Raw genomic sequence first — 20858 nt, forward strand, 5'->3', positions numbered from 1 at the left:
AAATATTATTAGAACTTCACAGCTTGTATATTTAGAATATACAAATGAACACATATATTTCTTGCCAGAAAGCAAATGGGTGAGCAGCGAAGTTAACAGTTCCTAAATTCGAGATTTTTTTAGCACTGTCCTCCCGTTCATTGATTTGCTCAAGAGGGCACCAGTAACATATCCATTGTGAGACTTGTTGTTACTGTTTTTGGCATATCAAATATGCCACGGGGAGCTTGCCAGGCTCTGCTGTGCGGGCTGGATACTCTTGGTAGCTTGCCGGGCTCTCTGAGAGGGACAAAGGAATCAAACCTGGGTCTGCCGCATACATGGCAAATGTACTACCCACTGCGCTATCGCTCCAGCCATGAAAATTTGAGATATTTATAAGAAACTAGGAGTTGTCCCATATAATCTCATTTCAGTACAGGATTTTGAGAAATCAACTACTAAGGTCAATTAGTATAAATATGTAAAGCATTCCTGTGTCAAAATTATGTATATGAAAGTTGTTTTCTCGTATACTCACTTCACAGAGAATATATCAGAAATTTACAAAAAGTTAGAGAATAGTTCATTATGTGTAATAAGTGGAACTATCTAATTTTCGAGACCCTAGGCAGCGCTTAGTTCAAATGTGAAGTATAAAACTGAAATAGAGGTATTGGGCAAAAAATGTATTTGAACCATATGATTTCTAATCCCTTTTCATGAAATATTCTTTGATTGTGGGTCACCAGGTATATGTCTGGCCCCATACCTAATTCCCCCTACTTAGAAGACGCAATACAACTTTAACCTGGAAAATAAAAAAGTCACAGACCAGGAATTTCTTCTGGCAGTGCTTGGGAGACCATATGGGATACTGTGAATCGAACCTGAGTCAGCCGCGTGCAAGGCAAATGCCCTACCTGCTGTGCTATCATTCCAGCCCCTTTACTTATAAGTTAATGACTTACTCTGCAAAGTGAAAAGACTGCAGAATTAGAGACAGTGACTTAAAATACAACAAAAGCAGTAGCCAGAGGTTTTGTGACTATGCTGTTTAGCTTCACTCCCCACACGGCAAAGCTATGAGGGCCAGGTAACACCTGTATATATAGTGGGTTTGTTGCAGACAGAAGTGATAGTAGGGAACTCTCATCTTTTTATTACAGGGTGCAGGGTTTGTTTTTTTTAAAAATAATGGCCAGATAGTATTTTGATCTTTTTCTCTGGTAGAAGCCAATTTCTCCATCCTCCAATGTTATACAAGAACTCTTGAAAAAAACAACCCAAAGTAAAAACTGTCCCTATTTCAAGATGAACCAGAACATAAGAAACTCATGGAGAATTATCACCTGTCAGGCAGTACCTGACTGATGAGATCAGTGAATTCTAGGTGTCTTAATTATCAGTAGAAAACTTAATGCAGCACCGTCATATAGTAAGGCTCAGTACTATGGCAGTTATTAAGAACTTTTACTAAATTAAATATTTTACATTTACTTCTATATTTACATTTACATTAAATTTATATTTACTATATTAAATAGCAATAGCACAGCGCATAGGGCATTTGCCTTGCACATGGCTGACCCGGGCTCAATTCCTCCATCCCCCTAGGAGAGCATGGCAAGCTACCAAGAGTATCCCACCCGCACGGCAGAGCCTGGCAAGCTACCCATGGCGTATTCAATATGCCAAAAACAGTAACAAGTCTCACAATGGAGATGTTACTTGTGCCCGCTCGAGCAAATCTATGAACAACGGGATGACAGGATGACAGTGACAGTGCTACAGTGGGGAGTCTCTTAAGGAAATAACCCTATGCTAGAATTATTACACTAAAGTGCCATTATAGGCCTCATGATATTCATAAATAACTAAGTATGAGCACTTACATCTCATCACTGTCATATATAAGATATCTGAGGACCACATGCTTTGAGGAAATTCATACCACATGCTATAAATTTAAAATGAGCAAAAAGGAACAGGAGAAAACACATAATGGAGAAAATGGGGAAAGCCTTTTAAAAGTCTAATATTACAAGAATAATAAAATCAAACAACAAGTTGTTAAGAATTTATATGGTGCTACTGATTGTTATAAGTGTTATATATGCATTTACCCATTCAACCGAAATAACAACTTAAAGAGTATTTATTTTTGTTGTAATATAAAAAGAGATTAAGTACCCCTTACTAGGTATATAGTCTTGGAAAAAATCTTCTCTGGATTCTCATTTTGAATGGTCATATAGTAGTTTATACTGCATTCCTTTTTGCATAATTAATTTTACTTTAACGAATTACCAATGAGCAAAGATATAATATTTATAAGTCTATATAATAAGATGAGATGAGAAACACATACTAAGAAAGACACCTCATAAATATCACTCAAAACTTGTCTTAAAATAAACTGCAAAATGCTAAAATAAGAGACAGCAAATAAAAACAATTGAGAGTATTATCACAGCAGGTAGAGATTTTGACTTAGTTGACTTGCACACTCCTGACCTGGGTTTGATCCTTGGCACAATTTTGACCCTCCAAATCCTGTCAGGAGTGATCACCAAGCACAGAACAGGAGTAAGAACTCAGAACCACTGGGGGTGACCCATAAAGCAAAAAAAAAGTTAGAGAAATCTCACACCAGGGATCCAATTTATAATTAATGAGGTTATGATTATGCTGATAAATAAATAAGACCAGAGAAATAATACAGGGATTAAAGCATATGCCTTAATGGTCCTCCAAGAACTGCCAGAGCAGCCCTCAGAACAGAGCTAGAAGTAGTCACCTACCACTGCCATATATAGTTCACAGTTTTGTAAAATTGAGCATAGAAGACCCAAAGAAAAAATTATGATGAAAATACAAGAAAATTTGTAAAAATTGATAGTTAAAATCTATGGGGCTAGAGCGATAGCACAGCAGGTAGGGCATTTGCCTTGCATATGGCCGACCCGGGTTCGATTCCCAGATCCCATATGGTCCCCTGAGCACCACCAGGGGTAACTCCTGAGTGCATGAGCCAGGAATAACTCCTGTGCATCACCAGGTGTGACCCAAAAAGCAAAAATAAGATCTAAACATTAACAACACACACCAACAGGACCATATAAATACACAAAATGCCAATGCTAAGCAATTTTTGTGGGGGGCTTGGGACCATACCTGGTGGTGCTTTTCTCCTGACTTAGAGATCACTACTAGTGGGTTTGGGGACCATAGGGGGTGCAGGGAATCAACCCAAATCAGCTCTTTGCAAATGTACTATCAAGTCTGCTGTACTATATCTTCATGCCTAAACTAATTTTTAAAATAATGGAAAGTCTCTACTACTTCCAGAAAAAAAGTGACATTAAAGCATAGGAATAAAAATTTAAGCAATTTTCTAAACTAATATATAAGCAAATGTTAAGATAAACACTGCTTTAAAGAATCTGAGAAAAAATATTTTCAATCTAGAATTTTATACCCAAATGATTAATATAATGGGAAAAATTATTTAAAAGACAAACAATATATTTAAAATATTGTTTAAATATATTATATTAAATATATAATATATATAAATAATATTAAATATATATTTACATAAAAACAATATATTTAAAAGACAAAAATCTCTAAGAATTTCACCTCCTCTACATCACTGTTTTGGTTTTCTGTTTGTTTTTTGTTTTCTTTGGGGGGTTGGCCATACTTAGTAGTTCTTGGGGTTTACTCTTGGCTCTGCACTCAGGAATCACTGCTAGTGGTGCTTGTGAGACCATATATAATAGTGTGTATGTCCTAACCTACTGTACTATTACTCCGGCTCCCTATCTACATTTTTTAAAGGTTTATTTTGCTTTTTTTAAGTCACACCCGGCGGTGCTCAGGGATCATTCCTGGAGGTGCTTGGGGCATCATATGGGATGCTGGAATCGAACCTGGGTCAGCCTCATGCAAGGCAAACGCCCTACCTGCTGTGCTATCACTCCAGCCCCTCCCTATCTACATTTTAATGAAAGTGTTGAGAGATATGTCAGCTTAATAAGGAAATAGAGAAAAATGTAATGAATTTTGTAAAACAAACCAATGTAGGTATGTAATGAAGAGAAAAAAACCCTAGTTTTATAGTAAAGAACTTTAGGAAATAAATATAATAGTTACCTGAGAATACTTCACCTTTAAGAAGAAAGCTTGTTAATTCAAATAAGGTAATAGAAATAATACCAGTAAAAAGAAAGTAAAATACAGAAATTCTCAGTGATTTTTAAAATAAAAATATATTACACTAATGTATATTTTGAAATATCCTGAGTACTATAGATAATTCTGAATAGTTTGGTGGGGGATGGTTGGGAGGGGTGCTCCTTGGTGGTACTTAGAAGGCCATGTGATGCTGAGGATTGAACTCAGGGTTTTCTCATACAAAGGATGCTTTCCAGCCTTTGAAAAATTGCTCTAGCCCAGTAGTTATTTTGAACAATATCTAAATGGCTGTATTGGGAAAAGGTGATGTGCAATGTGTAAATTTGATTGGTACAAAGTAAGAAAGTTGACTCATCTTTAATTACAGAAATAACTGATTGATGTATGAAACAGAATATTAAGATAGCAGTCAAAATATATTACTTAGAAATATTGGGATTCAAAAAAAGTAATGTGGAGTTCATGCACAATTCAATCAGCTTAATCAATGGCTAAATAAATAGTAGTGCTCCTACATTATAATAAAAAAAGAAATATTGAGATTCATTCTTGAAAAAAGCACTGAAGAAGTGGGAATGGAGACTGTTCTTTATGATTTTTTTTTGAGTGAACAATTTTTTAAATTGAATCACCATGTGGAAAGTTACAGAGCTTTCAGTCTTAAGTCTCCGTTATACAATGCTCGACACCCATCCCATCACCAGTGCACATTTTCCACCACCAGGAGCCCCAGTATACCTCCCCCCACCCCCCACCTGTGTAGCTGATAGATTTCACTTTACTTTGATTACCTTCAATATTTCAACAAAAACTCACTATTATTATTTGGAGTTTCCCCCAAAGTCAGACCTGCTAAAAAGGAACCATTTGATAATGTTTTACATTGCTGACAATTAAGAGATATGAGGTCTTGGATTTCTGTATTTTAGTAATGAAGTCCAGGGAAATTTCTGCCAGAGTTCTTTATGATTCTTAGTTCAACTTTATTTTTAAATTTTAAAATAAAAATAATTTATGGGCTAGGAAGATACTACAGGGCACTTGCTTTACATGTCACAGACCCTGGTTCAATCCCTACCACTGCATATGGTCCACAGAACACAGCTACAAGAGATCCCTAAGCATGGAACAAGAGTAAACCATGAGAGTCACTAGAAGTGACAACTCCCAATAAAGTTGAAAAATAAATGTATTAAATTAAACAATATATTCTAATAATAACATCACAAAATTCCAAATATTTTTATGTCCTCATTCATTTTATTAAATTATATTTAAATTTGGGACAAACATGAAGATAGACTAAGGATAGGCTATGGTTAAAAAATGTAAAATATTATCAGGTCATTGGTAGCATATTTAAAGAAGACAAAACAATATAAGCATAAGATTAATGGAGTTCAATATAGCTCAAAATGACCCATTTCATCTTATCATCAGCAGAGTAACAAATATTTCCTTTTAAATACTAGATAAGTTTGCACAGCATGAAAAGAGAAAATGAGACTAAATATGAACAAAAGTACAGGTGCATCTCTCATACATGATGGAGGTTCCAAGTAGTTAAGGAAATTAAATGCAGTATACAGAATATACTAGAATAATCAAAACTCTCAGTTTTTAAAATAAGAAATAACAGTCCTGTACATTTTGAAAGTATTAAGCCTTACTAGTCTTGTTTAAAAATGTCATGAAAATTGAAGTTAAAATAAATTAATGCAAAATATAAATAAAAATATAACAACGCAAAAATAGTAATTGAAATTTGGCTTAATGAAAGTGATTAAAAACTATGAACCATCAAACTAAATTAAAATCATAATAGTGAAATAATTCAAAAGTACATAGAAACATAAAAGAAACCTTTACTGAAAATTAAATCCAATGCTATTGCGGAATGTGGGGTTTTCTTCACTATTGGTCCCAGTAACGTGATCCTGGAAATCTGGCAAGATAGGCTTGAGGAACTTGAACTCATTGGTGCCAGCGCCCCCCGCCAGACACACCTCATACTGGTAGCTGTGCGACAGGGTCCCAGCGCCACTGACGTCCAGCAGGTGTCCCGGGAAGTGCGCGTCGGGCAGCGGGTAGGGCCCCCCCGCGGAAGGGCCAGGCCGCCTGCACAGGCGCACGGCCACGAAGGCCAGCACGGAGAAGAGGAAGAGCGACGACACGCAGGCCAAGGCCACCACCAGGTAGACGGTGAGGCGGTCGTCCGCAGGCGCGTCGGCAGGCGCGTCGGGCAGCGGCAGGAAGGGCTGCGAGAAGCCGTCCACCAGCAGCACGTGCAGCGTGACGCTGGCCGACAGCGGCGGCTCGCCATTGTCCTTGACCAGCACCAGCAGCCTGTGCTTGGGCGCGTCGCGCTCGCTGAGCGGCCGCGCAGTGCGCACCTCGCCATTGTGCGCCCACACGCTGAAGAGCCCGGGCTCCGTGGCCTTGAGCAGCTGGAACGACAGCCAGGCGTTCTGGCCCGAGTCGCCGTCCACCGCCACCACCTTGGTCACCAGGTAGCCCGCCTCTGCCGCCCTGGGCACCAGCTCGCTGCAGGGCGCCGACGCGTTCTGCAGCGGGTACAGCACGAAGGGCGCGTTGTCGTTGCGGTCCAGCACCAGCACGCGCACGCGCGCCTGGCTGCCGAGCGCGGGCGAGCCGCGGTCCCACGCGCCCACGCCGAACTCGAAGGCGCGCACGGCCTCGAAGTCCAGCGAGCGCAGCGCGAACAGCTGCCCGTTGTCCGCGTTGATGGACACCAGCGAGGCGAGCGGCAGCTGCGGGTCTTGGGGCGGCAGCAGCGAGTAGGTGACCTGGGCGTTGCTGCCCTCATCGGGGTCGGTGGCGCTCACGCTGCCTATGTGCAGGGCGGGGCTGTTGTTCTCGCCCACCAGCAGGGTGTAGGAGGGCTGGCTGAAGGCGGGTGCGTTGTCGTTCACGTCTGACACCAGCACTGTGATGGTGTGCTGTGTTTGCAGCCTGGGGGTGCCCATGTCTGTCACTGTGATGGTGATGTTGTACTCGGCCTGGCTCTCTCTGTCTAGTGCTCCGTCTGTCATTAATATGTAAAAGTTCTCCACAGACGGTTTTAGAAGGAAAGGCAGATTATCTTGAATGTTGCAAATCATCTTTCCATTTTCTCCAGAGTCTCTATCTTTAATCTTAAAAACAGCTATTTGAGTATCAGGGGAATTCTCAGGCACATCGTTGGCTACTGATGACATGATGAGTTCAGGGGGATTATCATTGGTGTCCAATACTTTTACCAAAACTGTACACCTTGCAGAAAGCCCTCCACCATCCATTGCTTGTATATTTATTTTATAAGACTTTATTAGCTCATAGTCCAGCAACACTTTAAGCATAATTTCCCCAGAAAAAGGATTGATTTGAAAGGTTGTTCTAATATCTTCATAAGCTTCAAAAATTGAAAAGGATATGTTTCCATAAATTCCAGAATCACTATCTCTTGCAGAAACTTTAGCAATGATGGACCCTACTGGGCTATTCTCCAGAACCTGGGTCTCATAGGTTGCCTGAGAAAACTCTGGGGCATTGTCATTGACATCCACAATGACAATGTGTATAATGGTTGTCCCAGACCTGGGTGGAGACCCTCCATCCATTGCTGTGAGTGTTAAAACGAGATTCTGTTGTGTCTCCCGATCGAGTGTCTTGTCCAACACTAGTTCTGGATATATAAGTCCTTCTTCAGTATTACTAATTTTAATATGGAAAAAGGAGTTCGGGCTGATAGCATAGTTTTGGATACCATTAACTCCTGCATCTGAATCCTGTGCTCTTTCTAGTCTAAATGCTGTCCCTTCAGCTGCATTTTCTAATATCTTTAAAACCATCCCTTTGTTCTGAAACACTGGTGAATGATCATTTATGTCCCAGATCCTTAGCTCAGCCCGGTAAATCTGAAAGGGGTTATCCAATAAAATCTGGAAATACAGCACACAGGGCTCAATTTGGCCACAAAGCTTCTCCCGGTCCAGTTTCTCATTTGTCACCAAATCCCCAGTGTGAGCATCTAAGAGCAAGTGTTGTTTGTTATCATCCAAAACCACCCTGGCTCCCCTCGCAATCAGCTCCTGCTCCCCTAAACCCAGATCTTTTGCGAGATTGGCCACAAGTGATCCCCTCTCTCTTTCCTCTGTCACTGAATATCGTCCAAACTCAGAACTTGCCAATGATACTCCCCCAAGAAGAAAGAGAAACAGGACTTGCCTTTGTCTGTTGCAGTGCAAACCTCCAGACTCCATAGCTTCTCCTGATCTTGTCATATATCAGAATTGATCGCAACCACAGCTCCCAGCACGAAAGAACAGCGATCACAAAACCCAGATCGCCTCCTTGCAGTAGTAGGGGTCTGGTTTGTTTTTCTTTGCTCAATCTTGGGTCACTCCAGCTTTTCTCCGTCTACCTTCCGAGATCTTCCCTTTTTTGTCTGTGACTTCTGCAGCATTGCCAGTTGAATTATTCCACCATCTCTTAAGCCTGCAGCGCCACCTCGTGGCATCCAGCAGACTCACTTAACTATCAAATTTATCCATGCCTGACCATATATATAAATTTGCTCTTTAGTGGTTCATTTAATATTTCATTTTTAAAATTTATTTTGTAAAGTATGTATAAAAATGAATGAAAGAGACCATTCACTTAATTGAAATTTTCCACTGCTTTATAGGGTAAATTAATATATCAACAGCTGGAAAAAATTCTTTTTTGAACTCCCAGTGTTTTTCAGGACTTCTGACTTAGGCTTAACTCCTGAAGGGCTCGGACGGAAGGGGGCAGGGGGGAATATGGTGTGCCAGGGATCAAATCTGGGTTCTGCAGGCAAGGCAAGTGCCTTATCTGCTATCACTATCACATCAGCCATTTAAAAAGAAGTTTTTAGCACTTAAGTCTTTCCATCTCATTGTGCTAGAATTACTTCTGTACAAGACCTTTCACTCTGATACCACTCTCAAACATTACAAGCAATGGAAAAATCATGGCAAGGTCTGGAACTACAGGATAATAGATTTTACATTTTTGGAAACATTGGGCAGAGGAACATTAAAAAACTGACTAAAGAACCTTGCTTCACATCATTTTTAGCAAGTTTATTCAAATTAAAATTACATTGTCTAAATATAATTATCACTGTGTACTGCAGAAGGAGCTTTTAAGCTGAATCTCCTCTCTGCTCCCATTAGAACATATGTATGTGATCAACCTATAAATATTGTTGCTTCATCTTTTGTTATATTCTGCCCTTCTTTAATGTGGGCTACTTTAGATTGGAAGCTAAGTTTTACTCTTCTATGGTCAGTAAGTATGACATAAAATGTTTGTGATACTAAGACATAAATAAACTGTAGTGAGTAGGACATGAAACTGTATTCCAGGCCTTTGTATTTTTTTAGAAAATTGTGTTCTTTCCTTTATTCCATTTAATTTCTGTTTCATTTTATTCATATCTTTTTATCTTACATTAGCTTTAAAATTACTTTCAGAATTAAAGTGAATAAATTTATTTCAACTTCCTCTTTAATTTTAGTGTGATCTATTTTCTCTGCATTATAAATCATGTAAAGAACAGATATAACTAACATCTAGCCTAACATCATTGAAAGTACAAACAGCATTATAACATTTTCCTCATATATAATTTTATCTAGAGATCTGGTATTGAGAAGTATTTTTCCTATATAAATAGGAAAAGTATCTAAGGACTTAATGACGCCATGGTGAGATACAACAATTTTCACAAAATTTATTTTACAGAGATAAATTTTGATAATTTCATTAGCCATTTGGTTTTAGCAAATGATCTAAAGTTATTTTGTGTCTGCTAAGGTGGCTTGGAAAATGGGGACAATAGCGGAAAGATGGTCCCTCTGGTGATGGAATTAGTGTTGGAACATTGAATGCCCATAACAACTGTATTATAAAAGCACTGTATTATGAACCACTTTGTACAGCAGGGCATTTAAATAAAGCAAAAAATTTAAAGTGAGCACAATGTAATAATCAAATATTTTTCATATAAAAAGCAAATTATAGTAGTTAAACTAAGGGATGCTTTATATGGAAAGGGAGAAAATCCAAACATAAATTGTTAAATATTAAAGACAAAGCATATAAATTGGCTTAATGACTTCTCTTTTTCCAGCTAATAGGATACAACTGTTAGACACTAAAAACCTATCACAGACCTCTGATTTTTAAATTCAGATATAAAACAGATTGTTAAATATTTCTAGGGCCACCTATGGTTCAAAACACTTGCCTTTAGTATAGCAGGTAGGGCATTTGCCTTGCACGTGACTGACCGGAGTTCAATCCCCAGCATCGCATATGGTCCCCCAAGTACCTCCAGGAGTAATTCCTGAGTGCAGAGCCAGGAGTAACCCCTGAGCATCACTGGGTGTGACCCAAGAAGCAAAAAAAAAGACACATGTAGCAGACCTGCTTTGGTCTAAGGCAACACCTATAGTCTCTCAAACACTGCCAGGAGTGATCCCTGTTTACAGTCAGGAGCAATCCGTGAGTCATGCTGGTGTGACCCAAATATCAAAATCAAATTCTAACCTCATAAATTCTTCATGATGCTATAGAATTCTGAAAGTTTGTTTTTGGCCCTGTGAGTATCTTCTCACAATGAGTTCTTAGTTTCAATTTAGACATTTATGTCATATATTAAATATGCTAAAATTGGAAGCTAGAGCTCATTTTTTGGTAATACTGAACTTTGAAACAAGGACCACACACATGCAAGTCATGAGACCTACCACTGAGCCACATCTCCAACCTTAGAAAACAGAACATTTCAGAGGAGGAACATAGTGCAAGGAAGTTGTAATGAAAACCAAGTTGACAAACCAACAATAACAATTTTGAAAGTAAAACGAAAAAGGCTACATTTGTAAATGTACAGAGCACATGCTGCAGTTCTTCTAATAATAAATTCTTGGAAAATATTCAAAGGAACATATATAATATTTAAAACAATTCACTCATTAGGGGGCTACTAAATGTCTCACTGTACTAATGTAGAAGAAACGAGCTGTGAAGTTAAGCATAAAATCGGAAATGGAGAATAAACCAAAAAGAGAAGATTATATTGGTGGTACTAGGTGTAAACAGTACGTCGTACATAATGAACAGGAATATATGAAAGAAGTAAATACCTTTAAAGAGATGTTTCTGTTACTAATTAAATCCAAAACTATTGCGGAAAGTGGGGGTTTCCTCACTATTGGTCGCAGTAATGTGATCTTGGAAATCTGGCAAGATAGGCTTGAGGAACTTGAACTCATTGGTGCCAGCGCCCCCCGCCAGACACACCTCATACTGGTAGCTGTGCGACAGGGTCCCAGCGCCACTGACGTCCAGCAGGTGTCCCGGGAAGTGCGCGTCAGGCAGCGGGTAGGGGCCCCCCGCGGAAGGGCCAGGCCGCCTGCACAGGCGCACAGCCACGAAGGCCAGCACTGAGAAGAGGAAGAGGGACGACACGCAGGCCAAGGCCACCACCAGGTAGACGGTGAGGCGGTCGTCCGCAGGCGCGTCGGCAGGCGCGTCGGGCAGAGGCAGGAAAGGCTGCGAGAAGCCATCCACCAGCAGCACGTGCAGCGTGACGCTGGCCGACAGCGGCGGCTCGCCATTGTCCTTGACCAGCACCAGCAGCCTGTGCTTGGGCGCGTCGCGCTCGCTGAGCGGCCGCGCGGTGCGCACCTCGCCATTGTGCGCCCACACGCTGAAGAGCCCGGGCTCCGTGGCCTTGAGCAGCTGGAAAGACAGCCAGGCGTTCTGGCCCGAGTCGCCGTCCACCGCCACCACCTTGGTCACCAGGTAGCCCGCCTCTGCCGCCCTGGGCACCAGCTCGCTGTAGGGCGCCGACGCGTTCTGCAGCGGGTACAGCACGAAGGGCGCGTTGTCGTTGCGGTCCAGCACCAGCACGCGCACGCGCGCCTGGCTGCCGAGCGCGGGCGAGCCGCGGTCCCACGCGCCCACGCCGAACTCGAAGGCGCGCACGGCCTCGAAGTCCAGCGAGCGCAGCGCGAACAGCTGCCCGTTGTCGGCGTTGATGGACACCAGCGAGGCGAGCGGTAGCTGCGGGTCCTGGGGCGGCAGCAGCGAGTAGGTGACCTGGGCGTTGCTGCCCTCATCAGGGTCGGTGGCGCTCACGCTGCCAATGTGCAGGGCGGGGCTGTTGTTCTCGCCCACCAGCAGGGTGTAGGAGGGCTGGCTGAAGGCGGGTGCGTTGTCGTTCACGTCTGACACCAGCACTGTGATGGTGTGCTGTGTTTGCAACCTGGGGGTGCCCATGTCTGTCACTGTGATGGTGATGTTGTACTCGGCCTGGCTCTCTCGGTCCAGGGGTCTCTCTGTAACTAGTGTGTAAAAATTCTTGAACGTTGGTTTCAACAGAAAGGGTAGTTCTTCAGAGATGGAGCAAACCATCCTTCCATTTTCTCCAGAGTCTGGATCAGAAACACTGAAAACAGCAACTACAGTTTCTGGTGAGTTCTCTGGGATGGGACTGGTGATTGCAGACATGGTCACTTCTGGGGGATTATCATTCACATCCACCACCCTCAGGAGAAGAGTGCATTTCCCAGAAAGACCTCCTCCATCAGTGGCCTTGATATCAACTTCATAAGACTGAACTGCTTCAAAGTCTAGTTGTTTTCTCAGTCGAATTTCACCTGTCAGAGAATTTACCTCCAAGGTTTTGCTAATGTCTTCTGAAGGCTGAAAGAGTGTATATGAGATCTGTCCATTAACTCCACTGTCTAAATCACTGGCAGACACTGTGATAACCAGGGATCCTATGGGTCTGTTCTCTGGAATATGCACATTGTAGAGTTGCTGCTCAAACTCTGGGGCATTGTCATTGATGTCTACCACTTCAATGAGCACCTTGGATGTCCCAGACCGAGGTGGAGAGCCACCATCCAGTGCCTTCAGAGTTAATCTGACTTCAGGCTCATCCTCCCTGTCCAGCTCTTTGTCCAACACCAGCTCAGGGTATTTTCTACCATCACTGCGATTCTGGGTTAGCACCCGAAAATGGGAGTTGGGGCTGATTTCATATTTCTGAATATTGTTGCTTCCTACATCCAAGTCAACAGCGGTACTCAGAGGAAATGCAATTCCTAGAGGACTGTTTTCTGGTATTTTCAGCATCATTTCTCTTTCAGTGAACACGGGAGAATGGTCATTTATGTCTGTCACCCTCAATTCAGCTTGAAATATCTGTAATGGCTTTTCCATCAATATCTGGAAATGTAGTATGCAAGGCTCTGTTGAACCGCAGAGCTCCTCTCGATCCAGTTTCTCATTTATGAGCAAATCCCCAGTCTGAACCTTGAATTGCAAATGCTCTTTGTACCCCTGAGAAATGATTCGAGCTCCACGAGTGGACATTTCTGTCAACCCCAACCCCAGATCTTTTCCTAGATTTGCCACAAAGGAACCTCTCTCCGTTTCTTCCACTACTGAATAAGGTCCTAACTCAGAGTCCGCCCCCAACATGCTGAGCAAAACAAAGAAAGCAAGGACTTGCCTTTGTCTCCCATTGCGCACCCATTCAATCTCCATTGTTCTTTCAGGTGTGCCCAGAATCCTTGTAGCCGGGTCCTGCCACCTAGAAGCCGGCAGCTATGCCTCTAGGCAGTGTTTTAAAGAGGTTTCACACTCACTTTTGCCCTTGCCGAGAAAGCTTTTTGTAAGCTTTCAGGCAATGCGAAATGGGCTGGATACTGGAACCGGAAAAGCTGTTGATTTCCATTCTCTGACCTGCAGCGCCACCATGTGGTTCTCACTGCATCACACATTCTGGTTTAAATCGGTTGTCCAAACTGTATTTGTAATATAAAATACCGAGTTCTATGTTTCTGTATTTTGTGAATTCACATAGAGCTCTGTGTTGTGGCAAGAGAGGATATAATGCATTAAAGTAGGATGAACAGTGGGTCAAATAATGTAGAAAGCATCTAAAAACTTTAAAAGACAAAAATGTTTTTATTTTTTAGGGCTACCAAAAAGAAATGCATCCTTGTAACAACTTGATTTTAACCTGTACGATACATGCCAGGCATCTGACCTAAAGAACCATGAGTTAAAACATTTTTATTATTTTAAGCAACTGCATTTATGGAAGTATTTTATAGCATCAGTAGAAAACTAACACAAAACCCACACATGAATTATGGTGCACACAGCAACTGTGAGTAAAAAGAAATAATTGTTCTGCAATACTAGGAATAGTATTACAGCAGATAATTTAAAAATGTTAGGTTTTTTGGTAAGCTAAGAATTAACTCACTTAAGACATATTCTTAATTTTAACAGAAAATAAATAGATCCTATCATGTTTTTCCTACTAAAGTTCCAGAATCTTCCTAAGTACTTGGGTCTAAAAGTTCCTATTATACTACCTGTAATTCTCTGAAATTGGTTATTTTCTGTAATTAAATGATATGCCCAAATAAATATGATGTACTTGATTCTTTAACAAAGTATTTATGAAGACATATAAAAGAAAGAAGTTCTAAGAAAAGAAAATTAAATATATATATATATGAGATAACAGTAAGCAGTACAAAAAGAAATAGTAGATTAAACTCAAGAAAATCCAAGCAATATATTGATTCTGTAATATGTTTGGGGTATTATTTGTGCAATCATGAATATGTTACATTGAAAAGGTGCAGATATCAGCGGGCTGGAGAGATAGTACAGTGAGTAGGGTACTTGCCTTGCACATGAACCACCCAAGTTCAATCCCTGGTATCCCCTATTATCCCCAAGCACCTCCAGAAGCAATTCCTGAGTGGAGAACACCTGGGTGTGACCCAAAAATTAACAAAACTCCTCCAAACAAAATCTTGCTCTCATGATTATAGTGATTAACCACTGAATTTACTATTTTTTCTTTGTTTGGAGGGGGCCACATCCAGCAGTGCTCAGGGCTTACATCTGGACCTACATTCCAGAACTATGGAGCCTTTCTGTGATACTATTGTGTTTATTTTGTCTAGAGCAGAGTGGACATTTGTACAGAAACAACTATTAACTATATAAACTGTCAACTAAAACTTACTTTTCTACAGAGGAGTTTATTCAATTCATGGAATAGATGGATCACACTATCTTAGTTAAAAGATATTCTAGTTGGCCGAAGAGACCACAGGGTTAAGGCACATGCCTTGTATGTAACTGACCCTGGTTCAATCCCCTGTGCTATATTATCCATAAAGCAAACACAGTGTGTGCCCATGTACCATTAGACATGCAGTGGTAGCAGCACTGTCATTTATGGGTTAAGAACTGCAATGGCAAATTCAAGCAGACTGAGGATATAGTTCACATTTTCTTTATTTCTTAGAATTAAATTATGAGCACATTAAACTTTCTTTTTTTTTCAGGCCACACCCAGTGGTGCTCAGGGCTTGTTCCTGGACCTGCACTCATAGATTATTCCTGATTAGTCTATGAGTACATTATGGGCTGATGGGTATTGAACTCAGATTGGCTGCATGGAAGACAAATGCTCCACCCACTGTACTATATCTCCAGCCCTAGTTAAACTTTCCAAACTTCTGTTTACTCATATGTAAAAAGAGGATATATACCAACTTTCTTAAGATTAGGATGATGATTAAAATATGGTTAATACAATACAATATAGCACATTCTCCTAAATTTGAAATCAAGATATAAACATCAAATGTTAGATCAGGCTATAATATCTGTGCATTTTATTGTATTACATAGCATTAAAACATATTGTTAAGGGTATTCGAGCATTGTATAACTGAGATTTAAACCTGAAAACTTTGTAACTTTCCACATGGTGACTGAATAAAAAATTAAAAAGAAACATATTCTTAAAATATTAGGATTGGATACCAATGAAATAGGAGGAAAAATGATGATAGGATAAGTAAAATATAAGTTCTATTATTTCTCAAGTAGAATAGTTCAGTAAAAGGAAATCCAGGGATGACATAATTACTTTGTGATTCTCAGGGAACCTCAACCTGTTTTAAGTTTATTCTCTGCCGTAAGTTGTTCCACCATTAGTGTTTGTTGTACAATATTAACAATTTTCTAACCTGTGGCCGAAATATTCCAAGCATAAAGTAACAGTTAGAAAGGGGTGGGAAGGGGGCCACTTCCTAGATGAATCCTTCAGATGTTTTTTAGATGAATCCTTTTCCTTACACAGTTTTCTTGGACCTTTCCTTCAACATTTGCATGTACACTTTATTATGAATTAATTTTATGTTTTATACTAGCTGCCAGATAAGGTAGGAAAATATTGCCTGTTTTGTGACCATGTTAATATTATAGGTGAAATTTAGGTTTAGGGGCTGGAGCAATAGTACAGCGGTTAGGATGTTTGCCTTGCATGCGGTCGACCTGGGTTCATTCCCCGGCATCCCATATGGTCCCCCAAGCACTGCCAGGAATGATTCCTGAGTGCAGAGCCAGGAGTAACCCCTGAGCATCGCTGGGTGTGACCCAAAAAAAATAAATTTAGGTTTAGTTACTAAGAAGAAAATAAAAATGTGCATGGAATAACCACTGAATTTACTATTTTTTCTTTGTTTGGGGGCCACCCCCAGCAGTGCTCAAGGCTTACTCCTGGACCTACATTCAAGAACCACTATGGAGAGGGCTAAGAAGACAATATGGGGTGCCAGGAATGAAACCTGGGTTGACTGCATGCAAGGCAAGCACCCTATCTGCTGAACTATTGCTAAAGGCTCCCTAAACTTATTCCATATTTCTCAAAGGAAAAATCCAATACTACAATTAAACTAATTCCCCTCATTGGATAAACATGGTGTAGATATTTTTTCCCTTCTAAAACCAATTTAAAAGCAATGTAAAAATTATGATAAAATTAACATTGTAACTTTAAAGAAAGGATGTACAATCAATATAAGATCTATGAGAAAACATCAAAGATAAGTATTATGAGAACACTAGAGCAAGAACCAAACACTTTACTGGATGCTTTCTTTTCTCTTTAGTTAAACTCTAGTGTTGGTGCATTACTGTTCTAACATATACAACAGTTTGAAAACCAAAGAAAATTTCAAAAAAGGAAATACAATAGATTACATAGAATTGGTTTGTAACTATGTTCACTGATGCCTAATCTCTCCAGAACAAGTGCAATTGTTAAGTTCAGCATTCTGAGACGTAAGGTTTAGGACCATTCATCATGTTATAACAATGAAGAAAAGATAATATTATAACCATTAGTCAACCATCTAGCAAATGTATTATATTTTGTATTTATATTTTAGATAGGAATACCATGTACAGTTCTGCTCCTGCATCACAAAGTAGACATATGGAACTTTTACTAAGCCAAATGACATAAAAGAAAGAATAAGTTACCATTAAAATATATGAAAAGGTTTTTGATTTCCCCAAGGTAATCTGGGCAATATACAAAATCATCCATAAGGCTTAATATAAAACAGAATTATATGAATGCACACACTCTATTTTAGGTGGCTTCTGAGCTATGGTAGGACCATCATGGAGATGTTCATCACCAGTTAGGCTGATTAATTTCTATTAAAAAACTAAGTCATTATTCCAGCTTATGTAGAATTGAATGTGTTCTGAAGCCTTCCTACCACTTGTTAAAACACACAGGGCTTTCCTAAAGTTAACTGGCCCAATGGAAACGTTAAGGGAGACAGAAACCTATTATCACTGAATACTGAAATTGAAGTCGTTCTGAAAGTTAGGGTTCTCTTCTATTTCTGGTCCAGGGGAATGGCCCTGAAAATTGGGTAAAATAGGCTTGAGGAACTTGAACTCATTGGTGTCAGCACCCCCAGCCAGACACACCTCATACTGGTAGCTGTGCGACAGGGTCCCAGCGCCACTGACGTCCAGCAGGTGTCCCGGGAAGTGCGCGTCGGGCAGCGGGTAGGGGCCCCCCGCGGGCGGGCCGGACCGCCTGCACAGGCGCACGGCCACGAAGGCCAGCACGGAGAAGAGGAAGAGCGACGACACGCAGGCCAAGGCCACCACCAGGTAGACGGTGAGGCGGTCGTCCACGGGCGCGTCGGCAGGCGCGTCGGGCAGCGGCAGGAAGGGCTGCGAGAAGCCGTCCACCAGCAGCACGTGCAGCGTGACGCTGGCAGACAGCGGCGGCTCGCCATTGTCCTTGACCAGCACCAGCAGCCTGTGCTTGGGCGCGTCGCGCTCGCTGAGCGGCCGCGCAGTGCGCACCTCGCCATTGTGCGCCCACACGCTGAAGAGCCCGGGCTCCGTGGCCTTGAGCAGCTGGAACGACAGCCAGGCGTTCTGGCCCGAGTCGCCGTCCACCGCCACCACCTTGGTCACCAGGTAGCCCGCCTCGGCCGCCCTGGGCACCAGCTCGCTGCAGGGCGCCGACGCGTTCTGCAGCGGGTACAGCACGAAGGGCGCGTTGTCGTTGCGGTCCAGCACCAGCACGCGCACGCGCGCCTGGCTGCCGAGCGCGGGCGAGCCGCGGTCCCACGCGCCCACGCCGAACTCGAAGGCGCGCACGGCCTCGAAGTCCAGCGAGCGCAGCGCGAACAGCTGCCCGTTGTCGGCGTTGATGGACACCAGCGAGGCGAGCGGCAGCTGTGGGTCTTGGGGCGGCAGCAGCGAGTAGGTGACCTGGGCGTTGCTGCCCTCATCGGGGTCGGTGGCGCTCACGCTGCCTATGTGCAGGGCGGGGCTGTTGTTCTCGCCCACCAGCAGGGTGTAGGAGGGCTGGCTGAAGGCGGGGGCGTTGTCGTTCACGTCTGACACCAGCACTGTGATGGTGTGCTGTGTTTGCAGACTGGGGGTGCCCATGTCTGTCACCGTGATGGTGATGTTGTACTCGGCCTGGCTCTCTCTATCAAGGGGTCTCTCTGTTAGGAGCGTGTAAAAGTTTTCTAAGGAAGATTTTAGTAAAAAGGGTAGATCATCTTGAATGAAGCAAGTTATTTTTCCGTTCTCTTCTGAATCACTATCTGAAACACTGAAAACTGCCACTACTGTCTCAGGAGAGTTCTCAGGGATCTGTCTGGTAATGGCAGACATTGTAATTTCTGGGACATTGTCATTCACATCTATGACTTGAGTGACAACAGTGCATTTCCCAGAAAAGCTGCCAGCATCTTTAGCCTCAATATTGATTTCATATGACTAAATTTTCTCAAAATCAAGTTGTTTTTTCAGTCGAATTTCCCCAGTTATAGAGTCAATTTCAAAGGTTTTGCCAATCTCTTCTGAAGGCTGGAAAATTGAATAGGAAATCTCACCATTTATTCCTAAGTCTACATCTGTAGCAGAGACAGTAACAATCAGGGAGCCAATGGGACTGTCTTCAGGTATCCGCACCCGGTACAAAGACTGCTCAAATTCAGGGGCATTGTCATTGATGTCCAAAACCTCTATGTAGACATGAGCAGTACCAGTCCTGGGTGGAGAGCCACCATCCTGAGCAGTGAGCATTAACCTGAGCTCAGGTTCCTCCTCCCGATCCAGTGCTTTGTCCATCACTAATTCAGGATATTTCCCACCATCACTGCGTTGTCGGGTGAGAACCCGAAAGTAGGCGTTGGGGCTGATTATATAGTTCTCAATATTATTTTGGCCCACGTCCATGTCCCGGGCACTCTTCAAAGGAAATCTTGCTCCAGTAGGACTGCTCTCTGATATTTTTAGCAACACATCTCTGTCTAGAAACTCCGGTGCATGGTCATTTATGTCTATTACTTGTAGCTCGGCTTGAAAAAACTCTAAGGGGTTTTCTAGCAACACTTGGAAATGCAGCACACAGGGCTCTGTGTGACCACACAGCTCCTCGCGGTCCAGTTTCTCATGTAGCAGCAAGTCCCCATTCTCCTGATCCAGCTGTAAATGCAATTTGTTCCCTTTGGAAGTGACTCTAGCCCCGCGCCTGGAGAGCTCCCTCTGCCCCAAACCTAGATCCTTTGCTAAATTGGTTACAAAGAAGGGGCCCTCAGTTTCCTCCATCACAGAATAACGCCTAGGTTCTGTGCCTGCCAGAGATAATCCCAAAAAGAGAAAGAAGAAAAGGACTTGCCTTTGTCTGCAGATGAGCTTCCCGCTGGCCTCCATTGTTCTTGCTGACTGTAACCTTCAGCCAGAAAGGTTCTGATGAACCAAAAAGACCTCCGTATCTGAGATAGTTATTATACAGAATTCTTCAGAATATTCCAGGGAATACTCTCATTTCAGAGGACCCACACTTCCTTCTGTGATGCCCAAGCCTCCTGTGGGCGTCTCGGCTTTGCTGGCGAGTTTAGCATATTAATAAAATCAAAGCTGTGATTCTGAATTGTACCTTCTTATCCTGCAGCGCCACCATGCGTTCTCACAGAATCTTACACTTTCTGGGATGAAAAGGGATACAAAGTTCCTAATTCTTTACTACAGGCACCACTGATCTATGTACATTTTCAATATTATCTTTACTATCACAGATCTTAAGGTGTAGTCAATTCAAGAGAAATGTGGGAGGGCCACACAACAGAGATGATAATAGTAGGTATATTTTACTTTCAACAATGTTAATTGAATTTGTAGCAAAAAGAAAACATTTATGTAACACCCTGATTGAAAAGAAAGAATATATGCAGGAAAGATATAAATGCCTACATAATTGGAAT

The 20858-nt window shown here is 42.0% G+C and overlaps 3 protein-coding genes across 3 annotated transcripts; all 3 read right to left on the bottom strand.

Moving 5' to 3' along the window:
- Nucleotides 1–4985: 4985 nt before the first annotated feature.
- On the bottom strand, nt 4986–8808 carry LOC105943100 (protocadherin beta-10-like). Its single transcript, XM_055142794.1, has one exon. It carries the CDS (start codon nt 8463–8465, stop codon nt 6048–6050), a length of 2418 nt encoding a protein of 805 aa, XP_054998769.1. The 5' UTR covers nt 8466–8808; the 3' UTR covers nt 4986–6047.
- Nucleotides 8809–11117: 2309 nt separating this feature from the next.
- Nucleotides 11118–13789, bottom strand: LOC101552729 (protocadherin beta-16). Its single transcript, XM_055142802.1, has one exon. The coding sequence runs from the start codon at nt 13771–13773 to the stop codon at nt 11383–11385; it is 2391 nt and encodes a 796-aa protein (XP_054998777.1). The 5' UTR covers nt 13774–13789; the 3' UTR covers nt 11118–11382.
- A 150-nt stretch (nt 13790–13939) lies between these two features.
- On the bottom strand, nt 13940–20520 carry LOC129405704 (protocadherin beta-8-like). The gene has a single exon (XM_055142807.1). It carries the CDS (start codon nt 19261–19263, stop codon nt 17911–17913), a length of 1353 nt encoding a protein of 450 aa, XP_054998782.1. The 5' UTR covers nt 19264–20520; the 3' UTR covers nt 13940–17910.
- Nucleotides 20521–20858: the final 338 nt, after the last annotated feature.

This window comes from Sorex araneus, chromosome 6 (genome assembly GCF_027595985.1).
Source record: "Sorex araneus isolate mSorAra2 chromosome 6, mSorAra2.pri, whole genome shotgun sequence".
Taxonomy (NCBI): Eukaryota; Metazoa; Chordata; class Mammalia; order Eulipotyphla; family Soricidae; genus Sorex; species Sorex araneus.